Here is a 12,932-nt window from a genome sequence, read left to right on the forward strand (position 1 = left end):
TTTGGTGAACAAGAGAAGAGTTCTACAAGTTTTTAGTTATTTTTTTTGTTTTAATAAATTTTAATTTTTTTTGGCTAGGTAACATGTGTAAGAGTTTGTAGGTTGCCATATATCAGTTCTGGAAAACACATTTTAAAGTTGAGATTATTCATGGTTAATCGAAAGTTGGAATTATTGTAGGAAAATTAATAAAAAGTTTGATTATTAAGGGTAATTTTTACAAATAAAAATTAATGTTTGACCTTAAAGGTATCAATTCTGATATTAAAATATCGATTTCAACTTAAAGTAAACCTTGAATAAATCATTTAAAATAAAAAATTTTAATTTTGACGTTAAAATTATCGATTTTGACATTAAAATGATCAATTTTCACTTTTAAGTTTATAACCTTAAATGAATCAATTATTTCTAAGTCTTTAATTTCGACATTAAAGTGATCAATTCAGACCTTAAAGTAATTAATTTATTTTAAGTCTTTAATTTCGACATTAAAGTGATCAATTCAAAAAGTGATTAGTTAAATGATCAGTTATAACTTTCAAAAGAAATCAATAAATTTTTTTAATTTGACGTAAAAATAATCAATTTTGACACTAAAGTGATCAATTTTACTTACACGTTTATTAAATGGATTAATCACTTTTAAGTCTTCAACGCTAAAGTGATCCATTCAGACTTTGAAGTAATCAATTCAGACTTTAAAATAATCAATATATATAAAATGATCAATTAAATAATCAATTATAACTTATAAATTAAATTCATTTTGACTTTAAAGATATACCTTAAATTAATCAATCATTAATCACTTATTGAAAAAAACTTAATTAAATCAATTAACTATTAATCTCAATATAAAACGGTGGCTCCCACTCCCTTTTGACAAAGACTAGGTCAATTTTATAGTTGAAAGGAGTTATTTCTCAATAAATAGCTATCGCGATGGGTTTTCCATTTTTATTAATATTTCACTTTAAAAACTTTAGATTTTAGAAGTAGATACAGATTTCTCTATTCGTTTCGTTCTTCGTTTTTTTCTTCCATTTCCATCACTTTATCAAGTAGAAATCTTTTATTTCTTTCAACAATTCACCCCTCCTGAAAATCAAATCAACTAAAATTTTGCTCCAATTAGCTCTGATTTAATTTTAATGTTTCATTTTTGCTATATGAATTCCTGAAAATTGAAATCAATTCAATAAAGGATGGGGATTTCATTTAAAATTTCTAAGAGAGGAACTAGAGTTAAGCCAAAGCCCGTGAACCCTAAATCTAATTCAACCATTGAAGATGATGAACACCCGGTTGAAATATCCAGTATCCCCTCCAATAATGTATTAAATGTAAGTACTTTTACACTATTTTCCTTTAAATTGTTCTTATCTTATTGTTTTCAATATTTTTTATTGCAGCTTAATGGAAAATATAAAAATTTTAAATATGGGTTCATTTTTTAAGAGAAATTAGGAGGTGATTTGCTTCTTAATTAATTGGGGAAATTTTACATGTGGGTTTAATTGTCATTAAGGAAAATAGGAGTTAGCTTCTTAATTGTGGGTTTTCTTTCATTATTTGTTTTCAATTAAGTATTTTATTGGGTATTCTGGAAAAGGTTGGGTTTATTATTTATTTTCTGGGTTTTTCTTATAGCTGGGGTTTTCATTCTTAAAATTTCTCAATCTATTTACTCATAAAAGCTTAAATTTGTATGAATAGTGTGTTGACTTGAATTTTATTTTGAATTTTGTGAGTTAAGTTTGGAGGTTTTATACATCCAGTAGATGAGTATGATTTCTGGGGATCTGATGATATTTAGCTAGGTAAATTGATTTATATTCCTCAATATGGCCCAAAAGTAGCCCAAAACTGACAATAATTTGAATTTTTTGATTTGTGATTTGCAAGAAGATTAGCGAATCATGGGAAACATTGAAGTGTTTTTTTTATGAACATTGAATTTAGCATTTCTTGGGGGGGGAGGTAGGTTAGTAAGCCATATTCATGTACTCCATCAAGTTGTGTGGATTCAGTATGGCTTTAGGCCCTTACATTTTGTTTAGGTTTGATTGCATTTTACACTAAAACATGATTAAAACCTTGAATAAAATAGGGGAAGCATGAAGATGCAGTTGGTCTCTCAGGTTCATCCTTGTCATCTGGAAGGCATCAAATTTCTGTTGGTATGAGACAACTTTTCTCAGTGCATCATACTTTGGGAATCACACTCGAGATTCTGACGTTCCGTTTTTTTTGGTATTGTTACAGATGATGAAGTTTCTTTCATTCTGAACCTCTACCCTGATGGATATACAATTGGAAAGCCTTCAGAGGTATGCTAATTCCATCATTATAGTTGTATAATATGTAATTTAATCAATTAGGCTCTGTTTTAATCCGGAACAGATACTGACTGTGTTTATGGGTTTTTAGAATGATAGTGAGCTTCATACTGGTTTTCAAGAAGGTTCAAAGATGTTACATCCCTATGATCGGACCACGGAAGGTTTCTTCAGTGTATGTTAGCTGTCTTTATCTATTGTTTATAAAATTTATGGTAAAGTAGCTTAGAAACCATTTTCTTTTTAAAGTAAGATATCTTATTTTTATTTGGTATATGTTTTTCTAGTCTAGTGATATAAAAGCTTCTTTCATTGTGACGTTGACATTTTAGACCTCTCTTTTGGTATCACATTGTTCCATTTCTTCGCACGCTTTCAATCTAGGTCAACATAGAACAATTTCAAGTAACTTGGCTTGATTGGTTGGAGCATAAAATTAATCGACATAGCCTATAGATATAGGAAGTTCTCTATTAATTTCCTCTTGATTTATTCTCTCATAGTACTTTAACTATTGTAAAATGTTTTTTGACATGACAAAAATTGACAAAATTATATGGTTCTCTCTGTTATGTATGTATAATGTATTTTTTTAAAAACTAATATACTATGTTTTGCGATAAATTCAGTGTTATCTTTCATAATACTTTTAATTATTATACACTATTTGCAGGCTATCGAGTCTGGTCGCTTGCCTGGCAGTATTTTGGATGATATTCCGTGCAAGTATATTGATGGCATTCTCACATGCGAGGTGAGTGGCATAAAAATTATTGATCCAACAAAACAGGGCATTGTGCAGTCCAGGAATTGGTGTAGGAGGATGAATGTTTGAAAATCATTCTCTTTTGCCATTTCCTAGTTTTTGAGAATTAGCTGTAGTCTGATATATGGTTTTAAGGGAAGACTATTTGAGACACTACCTTTTATCAGAACTATTTCCCTAGTGATGAATTTGATTATGCAACCTTTGTGAACTTGTTTGATTAATAATGTAACTGTTAACATTGTGAAAATGATGAGTTTGGTCACAACTATTTGCAGGTCCACGATTACAGAAGATGCAGGTCTGATTCTAGATCCAGTCTTCCTTCAAGTAATGGTTCTGCAACTATCAACAAGGTGAATTTAAAGATGTCTTTGGAGAACGTTGTGAAGGATATTTCTTTAATGGCGGATGATTCCTGGACATATGGGGATCTGATGGTAAGATATCTACTAAAATTTCGTAACCTGAGAATTGTGCTCTTGTCCCTTGTGAGTGAGTTTGATTTGCAGTCACTGGATGCAGGAAGTAGAGTCTCGAATACTAAAAGCATTACAACCAAAATTGTGTCTTGATCCAAAACCTATGCTTGATAGGCTTTGTGAGAGTCCAATTTGTGTGAAGGTAGGTGTCTAAATTATACTTGCACGTTTAATTAATTTATTACGAATCTGTATCTGTGAAATATGGTAAGCTGTTTTCGTTGTCTTAAATTTCAGCTTGACTTGGGTCTGATGGGATCACGGAAGAGGAAACTGAGACAAATTCCCGAAGATAGCATTACATCAATAAATAGGTTGCATGGAAAGAAAATTTGCGTAGATCGTACACCTAATAACTCAAGCTACAGGATTGGAGAGCATGGGCCAACATCAGGTGATGTAATGTTGCAGCAGGTCCAAGACATTGTAGCTGCCCAAGGTATTCATCGTTGGTACTTGTTATTTAGATGAAGAGATTCAGCAGAATATGCTACTCTTTTGGTTAGGAATTCTACTTAGCATTGTTCATTTTAAACAGGGATGGGGAATCAAAGAAACATGCATGATTCTGTTTTGCATACACCAGGAGCCTCTCATGCTGGTCAGGATATGCCAATTTCATCATATGCTGATAATATGAACTCCACTGTTCTTGGAAAAATGGATGATCAAGAAGCGCGGTTGTCATACTTTACCAATCTTTGTAAGAGAGCAAAGCTTGGTGGTCCTGACAGTGTTCATCACCTTGGCCTTCAAGGATATCAACTCATGCAACAACAGCCTAATGCAAGAGGGATCGCCAATCAGGATGGTCTGAAACTGGAGAAGGCAGACTCCATCATGGTCAAAACTGATATGCCAATAATGGAAGCCGAAGGCAGTTTCATGGACCCAAGATTCCAGCAAAAGTTTCAGCAACAATCACTCTTGAGAACTGCTAATCAACAACCAGGCTGGAATAATCTGAACCATCAAGTTGAGAAAGAATTTAAAAAGGAAGAACATTACCAGAAGAGGAAACTTATCCAAAGTCCACGTCTTTCTGCTGGTGCTATAGCTCAGTCACCATTAACAGTGAAATCTACAGAGGTGTCTTGTGGTTCAATGGGGACACCTTATGGGGCAGCTTCTTCAGCTGCTTCCCTTGGACAATTGCATAGAGAAAAATCAGCTATGGCAGGTAATCCTGCAGCTGTTCTTAGTACATCAATAACCTCAAGTGCCAATGATTCCATGCAAGCCCAACATCAAGTACAACTTGGTTCGAAGAGAAGATCAAATTCTCTTCCCAAGACCCAAGTAATAAGTGGAATTGGCTCTCCTGCTAGTGTCAATACTATGGGTGGTTCAATGAATGCATCAAGCCCATCTGTGAACACCCCACAACTAATTGATCAAAGCATGCAGGATAGATTTGCGAAGATTGAAAGGGTAGCTATGAGGTATATTTCCCCTTTAAGTGTTTATTTGTTTACTTGCCTGCTTTGTAGTATCTAAAATCTTCTAAAGTGAATTTATGATGTGTGCATTTTGTTGACTTTCTCTTATGTTGTAGGCAGTAGTTAGGAATAGTTGCGGTTGCCATTGCTCTCGAAATTGGTGTTTAGAATGTTAGCATATTGCATCTTAAGATATTTATTGAGAAGTTTCTGCATCTGAATTGGGTGGTTCTTAGTTTCATAAGTTTACTTTTGTTTATTTTTTCTGCAGTTGATGTGGGTGAAAGGTAAATGCCTTTTCAAAATGCGCTTCTTGCCTTCTTTGTCTTAAAATACAAATATTTGATGCAATTCATGATCATTTTTTTATGTAGCTCACTAACTGCCCTTTTCTCTGCTGTATGGAATTGTATTTATTGAGTTCATGCTCAGTTGGTGGTGGGAGACTCTTGAAAATTTGTATGAGATGAAGTTTGACAAAATAGTCGAAAAATCCTAGAGAATTTAAATAAGGTATAGTACAGGGGTGTAGAATTGTGTCCATTCTCGATGGAGCCAAATATTTATAGTTTTTTGGTTTTGGATTATAAAGGATTATAGTGAAATGACTCACTAAATTAATGGACTTCTTATTTACGTGAACTTATAGGTGTTGTTTGTAATCGAAGATCAATCGAAAACAACATCTTGTTGTAAGTGTAAGATTGCTTACATCCGACTATGAGCACTTGACAATTGGGTAATGGCATGATGTTTTATAGGTATAAGAATTTTGGTTTAAGAAAACTGAAAACCACCCTTTTTTTGGACGCCACTACTTGTGTAAAGATGGACAATCTAGTTTTGCTTGACCGAGTGATTCATTGGAATTGTCTGTTTTGTTAGAATTCCTTGTCCCATTTTTGATACTTCTACAGCTCCTCTGTTATTTCGTGTCTCAGGGAAGCCTATTGATTCTTTGACCTGTTCTGTGATGATGTTCTTAGTTTTACCATTTTGTTTTCGGCTTATGTTGAGCTGGTTTATGTTACAGGTACCAGCTGAATTGTAAGAAGAATAAGGCTGATTTATATCCTAGGAGACCTCAAACATTTTCTTCTAAGGAACTTCAGATCCGCCTTGCTAATGCTTGCAATGATGAGTATGCTAAGGATGAATTATCGACAAGCATGTCAAACTCACTACATGGTGGGAACATGAACTTTTGCAAAATAAGGACTATCACAGTGCAGTCTCAAGGTTAGGTTTCATTGTTTAGACTTCCTTTCTTTCTGATACCTGTTATTTTCCTTGTAATATGACATAGTATTCTTATTCTTGCAGCAAATATGCTTCCAGCTTCAGTTAAAACAAAGCTGATTATGTCAGAGAAGCCAAATGGCACAGTTGCATTGCATTATGGAGATTTGGATGCTCATGTTTTCTATGAAGTGGAAGATTACCTACCTATACTACCAAATACTGTGAGTTTCTGTAGCTTACATAGCTGTTCTTTTTATTAGTTCCAAATAATTAAAGCCCCCAAATAAAGAAAAAACTGCTTTCTGAGGAGTCTTTGTGTGTTTAATTTGTCTCGGAAAGTAATTGCTTTATGTTAAAAAAATTTTCTTAATGGAGTTCAAGACTCAACACTTTGTTTGGATGAGAATATAGGAGGGATTGGGAGGGAAGGAGAATGTTTTTTGAGAGGAAGATCAAGGTCTTGGTATGGATTATGGAAGGCTTTGGGGGTAGTGAAATGGAAATGGTTTGCGTCATTCGGACCGCCATTGGACAATGCCGCATATGAGGAAAGGCTTGAGAGTTGAAACTGATTATTTGCCTGTTTTACTAAAGCAAATCTTTCCAAATTAGGAATTTTGGTAGGATTATATATAGAGGTGTTCTAAACAGCCCTGTTCACTCGATATTTACCCAATCTTGGAACCGAACCTGACTTTAAAATAATGAAAATTAATGCGGAGACAAGACCCGGTTTTGAACCGACCTGAAACTCCTGACCCGAAATTGACCCAATGACCCGAATGAACACCTCTAATTATATACAACAATTCTTGCGTGCTTTGTGTGGAAGGTGTAGTTGGTATAGAAGGATGTAGAAGGAAGAAGAAAACTGGGTCGAAGGACATTCTAGGTCTTGGTTTGAAAGGATTTGGAGGGAGTGATAATGAAAGTGTCCATTTGCATCATTTTGGCAGGAATATGATTGACAATTCTAACTATTTTTTTACTGAATTTGTGACAGCATATGGCGGATTTGCTTGCAATGCAGTTCGTTGCTTGGGTATGTGACTCATAAAAAAATTGAACTTTCAAGATTATATGCTGTACTCCTCTTTTTGTAACTGACATGAACTGGCTATGCAGATGGATCGGGAGGGCTATTTCATTGATGATCAAGTCCAACTCAGACCACCTCGTAATCCTAATCTTTCAAATGGCCAATCAAATGGATCAGTTGTCCCTACTAGTGATCCTGCTTCCGAAATGCCAATGTATCCGGAATCAGTTTCTGGGCAGCAGACAACAATGGAGGCCAAGCCAAATGTTTCTATTTCTCCTGTGAGTTCAACACTGGATGTCCTGCCGAGCTCTGGGATGCTTCCTCCTGGAAATTCACAAGCGTTGCAGATGTCGCAGTCTCTTATGTCAGGGGTAACAATGCCACCTAGATCACAACAGACGGACCCACAACTACCGCTTCAGCCGCAACAGCAGCCGCAACAACTGCCTCTGCAGAATCAACCTTTGGTATCGCAGCAACAACCTCAGTTCCAACGCTCTCCCCTAATGCTGCCAACCAATTCAGGGCCTCAATTAAATTCATTTGGGCCCGGTTCGAATTTGCCACTAGGTAATCACATGGGTAATAAAGCTTCTTCTCTACAACTTCTGCAACAGCAACATCAACAACAGACGCAGGCGCAGCAAACACAGCCCCAAATGCAGCGCAGGATGATGATGGGGCTTGGGCCAACGATGGGTATGGGGAACATCGGCAACAACCTGGTTGGCCTTGGGGGGATGGGTAATGTTATGGGGATTGGTGGAGCAAGAGGTATTACTGGAGCTGGATTGTCTGCACCTATGGGTCCCATTTCAGGAATTGGGGGCAACATGAGTCAGAACCAGATAAACTTGAGCCAAGCAAATGCTATAAGCCAGCATCTTCGCTCTGGCCCTTTGAGTTCACCGCAAACGCAGGCAGCCCTTGCGCAACGACTAAAGTTTTTGCATAGTAGAGGTATATTGGCAGGAAATCAATCTGGTATAGGTGGTATGCCAGGTGGGGCGCGGCAGATGCAGCAAGGCTCCACTGGGCTCTCAATGTTGGGTCAACCTTTGAATCGAGGAAACATCAGCCCAATGCAACGGACTACAATGAACCCGATGGGTATGGCTAGATTAATGCCGGGAATGAATGTTCCGTTAAGCCAGCAGCAACAGTTGCAGCTCCAACAAAATCAGCTTTTGCAGCAGCAGCAGCAGCCGCCCCAACAGCATCAGCAACAACAATTGCAGCAGCAACAGCCACAACTACAGCAGCAGCAAATGAATCAACAGCAAGAAGCCAATTCCCCTCTGCAGGCTGTGGTTTTACCCCAACAGATGGGTTCACCTTCAACACTCGGAATTCCGCAACACATGAATCAACAGCAACCCAGCCCACAGCAAATGGTTCAAAGGACTCCGATGAGCCCACCTTTGAGTTCCGGGCCCATGCATCCGATGAGTACTGGTAACCCAGACCCATGTCCAGCGAGTCCGGCTTTGAGCTCTCAAACATTAGGCTCCGTTGGGAGCATAACCAATTCTCCTATGGATTTGCAAGGTGTGAATAAGAGCAACTCTGTTACTAATACATAGTTGAACACAATGACTCATTTATTGGTCATGCTTCTCGATTACCGTGGATTGACGTAGCTAGCGGGCGCGGAATCCGTTTAGCATTTTACTGGACCATTTTTTGCTTGTAAATTCTTGTTCATGGGATAGTCAATAGTGTCAGTTGTCAATTTGTTATGGCCAAGTTATTTACATGTAAGTCAAAGAACTAGTTCTATTTTATGTAGCAAATTTTATATCAAGTACAATAGTAATCTAATTACTTGAATCATAATGTTCAGTTTAAGGGCAGCAAAAACTGACTTGTCACGTCGGCGTAGTAGTTAGTTATGTACGCACTCTCCTAAGAAATTTGTATAAATTTAAATTTTATTTTAAAGCGGGATAATTAATCTGACTTACATTCATGAAGGTCTTAGATAGTTATGAATAAAGAAAAAAACATCCAAGAAGTTGAAATAAGTTTAGTGTACAAAGGATGATGAGAGTACAAGCAGTGTATTTGCAGTTTCATTTAGCTAATTAAGAAGCTATACTTATTTCATTTCTAGTTCTAGATATACAATAAAGCTCAACAATTTCCGGTTACTATTTCTATTTCTATTTCTAGTTGATAAGAGTAAAATGTGTGCATCATACCATAAGGAAAGCTCAACATTAAAGTGTTAATGTATATTGCTTATTCAAGAAATTATTGACTAAGCTTAGCATATATTTTAGTCACACTAACAAAAGTTTATTCAAGATGCAAATATCTTTAACAATACAAGAATGATGGTCTCATCGTGAGACGCTCTTCGTACATGAGTTGTATCACCCAACTAACATAGTTATTAGCATATGGGCTCCTTGTAATCTAGATGGAAACTTTTTATCACAACAGAGCGAGACTGATTGCAACTCGGTAAAATTTACCTTTTAATTTAATTGGGGATTTCTTATCGCAGAATACCCGGTGGCTGCTCTCCACTTTAGTCATCCCGTCTGTATATCATGAGTAGCAACTTCTCCAATCTCACCGTTACTTTAGATAACTGACCTTAAATACTTAAATTTGGTCGTGCATGCAACAACATATCTTTATTAATATCTTTATAGGGCCTTATTTATTTCCATAGCTTTGTTAAAAATTACTTACCTACTCCCTTTCTTTTCGTATCTTATCTGGATTAGGACTAACAAGAATGGTTGGGACAACAAACATCCATCTCGTTCGTACTTTGGATACCCATATAATCATTGAAGACCGTTGAAGTGACTATTTCCTGGAAATTAGGAGGCGTTGAGGACAAAGGAATTGTTATCCTTTCTATTTAGTACGACGACACGCGATTCTAGTAAAAGCTCTTGCGCAAGAAGGCTGGCTAGAGATTTTTGTAAAACCACTAGCCCCGCTAAGTTCATAATGAGAATGTTTTAACCCTTTTTGATTATTCCATGTATTTTTTATTTTCATTATGTATATTAAGGGAGGAGCCGTATGAGGTGAAAATTTCACATACGGTTCTGAAACGGAGATTCTTTGATTTGAATCGATAGTCTCTTGAAAGACCGTCTCTTTGAAAAACGTATATCAGGCCCAACCTATTAAAGATTAATGCTTACTTACCGTGTTCTTAATGCCTACTTACATCATCCCTTATGCTTATGCCTATCTTCAATATCTTAAATGTCTACTTACATCATTCTTAATGCCTGCTTATGATATTTTAAAAAAATATATGATGATCCGACCCAATTATAGATAGTCTCTCAAAGAGACCGTCTCTCACAAAAATTTGTGTAAACTAATAGAAATTTAACCTAAATATACGTTAAACCTAAGTTACTCCTAATTTCTACCTTTCGTTCTATCAACTAGGTTAACAAAGATATTTAATTAAAAGTTCATTTATCCTATATTTAATCATAAATACACTTTCATATAATAAATCCATCAACATAATTTCATATGAAAATTGGGATCAATCCCTCTAACCCTAAATCGAAAGAACAATAATTAAAGAAGTAATGACAAGTGAACTTTCCTGAATTGATGATTAAGTGTCTACAATAGGAAAGAAAAGGGAAAATAGAACTAAAAAAACTGAGGAAAACAAATGACATAAAAACTGAAAAGTGTATGTAAAACCTAATTCTAAAATTTTCTTTTATGGATGGAGGTTACTTGGAAACAATCTTTCCAATAATTTGAAAATCACCCTAAAACTAATAAAAATAATTAAAATAAATTTTGAAAATAAAACTAAACCTAACTGAAACTTAGGAAAGTCATGCAGAAACATCTAGGGAAAGGTGACGAGCGATCGCTTGAAAAGCGGCAACAAGTCTCTTGCTCGATGCCTCAATATGAAAATTTCTAAGCCCAAGCGGCGAATCGTAATCTGAAAAGCAACAACTGTTCGCGTCCTTGCTGACCTAAACATGATGGTGATCAGTCGTGGCCTATTTAGCAGCTACTTGTCGCTTTATTTCTCCAAACCTTCACCCTTGACCCTCTTATAATTCCATGACATAAAAACTCCAAATTTACCTCAAAAACGCTCAAATTATTATATATATATATATATATATATATATATATATATATATATATATATATATATATATATATATATATATATATATATATATATAAATGCCATCAATAAATACAAACAATTGCACTTATCAAACACTTCCATACTTACCTTGTGCTCAATTAGAATGTAGTCAATGTGCTATATGTCATGAATCTCAATTTCTTTGTTTTGGTATTGGTAAACATCTTGTAGCATTTCATCACCATTGCCACCATTTTTGCCTCCACTAATTGCCACATATATCATCACAATCAACTTCAAAGAAGTTGTGAAGGGCCTTTTGGCTTTTGCAATAGTTGGTTCAGTGTGCATTTGGTAGAATTTGTACTATAAATTATTGCTTGTTTACTGGTGTTTGTTTTGGAAGAAACAAATTCATAATTTCCAAGGATAACTAGAGTTTAAACCGACATTGTATCGATTTAGACCGTGCGTTAAACCCTCTTGATGATAGTCATGGAAGAGTTTTTAGTTCAGGATTATTATCCTTTGGATCAGACTGAAAAAATTCAAGCAAAATTGATTGTTTTTTGACATTCTTTCAGTTTGTGTACTCACTTTTAATGAATGATGACCATTCTCAATTTCTGGCTCAAGAAAATTTACAAGTACATGAAGTAGTTAGACTTGATATATGTGAAGAAAGGGCCGGAGAGAGTACACTAAATGCTATGAATACGACATCGATTTTGTATGAGGAAATTCGTGAGAAACAACAAAAGGAGGACTTCTTGATGGATTTGAGAACATGGATTGAGATTGGTATTCAAGTGATGAGAGTATCATCCTAAAAAGTAGGGAAAGTTGTGTGTGCTCCAAAATGTAGAGTTAATAAATAACATACTCAAGGAGGCACATGGCACAGTGTATTTTGTTCACCCTAGACGGGAAAAGATGTTAGTCAATTGCTCGTCTCTTTCAACATCAAAATAATAGAATCTCCGATTTTTTACTTTTTTCTTTGACCAAGTTAATATCAGTCATCCAGATGGGGTGACAAAAACCATATAAGGTTTTAATCTATCTCTTCGACCCTTTATAAATCCATTCTGACCCTTTGTATATTCATTATTTAAAAGCCCGCCCCTTTTAAAAAAATAAAGGCTCAAGCCTAGTAAAAACGGGCTAGGTCACGGGCTTTTAATAGACCCACCCTATGAACACCTCTAATCCCGACCTCTTGTAGAGGTTACCATGGGGTCCAACGGTGGTGATAACTCAAACTAGGGTGGTGTCAGGAGGCTGATACCTGTCAAATTAGTTTTTGGCATATACAACAATAATTTAGGCATAATAACAATTGAGCATAGGGAAATTTGTAAAAAAACACCTTTTAAAACCCCTTTTTTGCAAAGAAACACCTTTTATAATTTTTTTTGTAAAAAAACACCTTTTAAGAGACTTTTTTTTAAAAAAAGACACCTTAAATCAGTTTCCGGTGACTTTTGTCAACTTTCCGGCGTTGACTATGCCAG

General features: G+C 35.5%; 1 protein-coding gene across 1 annotated transcript; it reads left to right on the forward strand.

Annotated features, from left to right (window-relative positions):
* Positions 1 to 952: 952 nt before the first annotated feature.
* On the forward strand, positions 953 to 9,173 carry LOC130826889 (protein PHYTOCHROME-DEPENDENT LATE-FLOWERING). The gene is made up of 13 exons (XM_057692503.1): positions 953 to 1,346; positions 2,114 to 2,183; positions 2,269 to 2,333; positions 2,434 to 2,517; positions 3,016 to 3,096; positions 3,387 to 3,548; positions 3,634 to 3,732; positions 3,828 to 4,029; positions 4,129 to 5,032; positions 6,063 to 6,268; positions 6,353 to 6,492; positions 7,275 to 7,313; positions 7,397 to 9,173. The coding sequence occupies exons 1-13, from the start codon at positions 1,209 to 1,211 to the stop codon at positions 8,894 to 8,896; spliced, it is 3,690 nt and encodes a 1,229-aa protein (XP_057548486.1). The 5' UTR covers positions 953 to 1,208; the 3' UTR covers positions 8,897 to 9,173.
* The last annotated feature ends 3,759 nt before the right edge of the window (positions 9,174 to 12,932 follow it).

This window comes from Amaranthus tricolor, chromosome 11 (genome assembly GCF_026212465.1).
Source record: "Amaranthus tricolor cultivar Red isolate AtriRed21 chromosome 11, ASM2621246v1, whole genome shotgun sequence".
Taxonomy (NCBI): domain Eukaryota; kingdom Viridiplantae; phylum Streptophyta; class Magnoliopsida; order Caryophyllales; family Amaranthaceae; genus Amaranthus; species Amaranthus tricolor.

What these genes read in the sequence shown, in the direction of transcription:
- LOC130826889 (XM_057692503.1), top strand. Translation starts at nt 1,209, where the DNA reads ATGGGGATTTCATTTAAAATTTCTAAGAGAGGAACTAGAGTTAAGCCA. An exon ending in AAGGCATCAAATTTCTGTTG is followed by an intron (nt 2,184 to 2,268) that starts GTATGAGACAAC and finishes GTATTGTTACAG; the next exon opens with ATGATGAAGTTTCTTTCATT. An exon ending in ATTGAAAGGGTAGCTATGAG is followed by an intron (nt 5,033 to 6,062) that starts GTATATTTCCCC and finishes TTTATGTTACAG; the next exon opens with GTACCAGCTGAATTGTAAGA.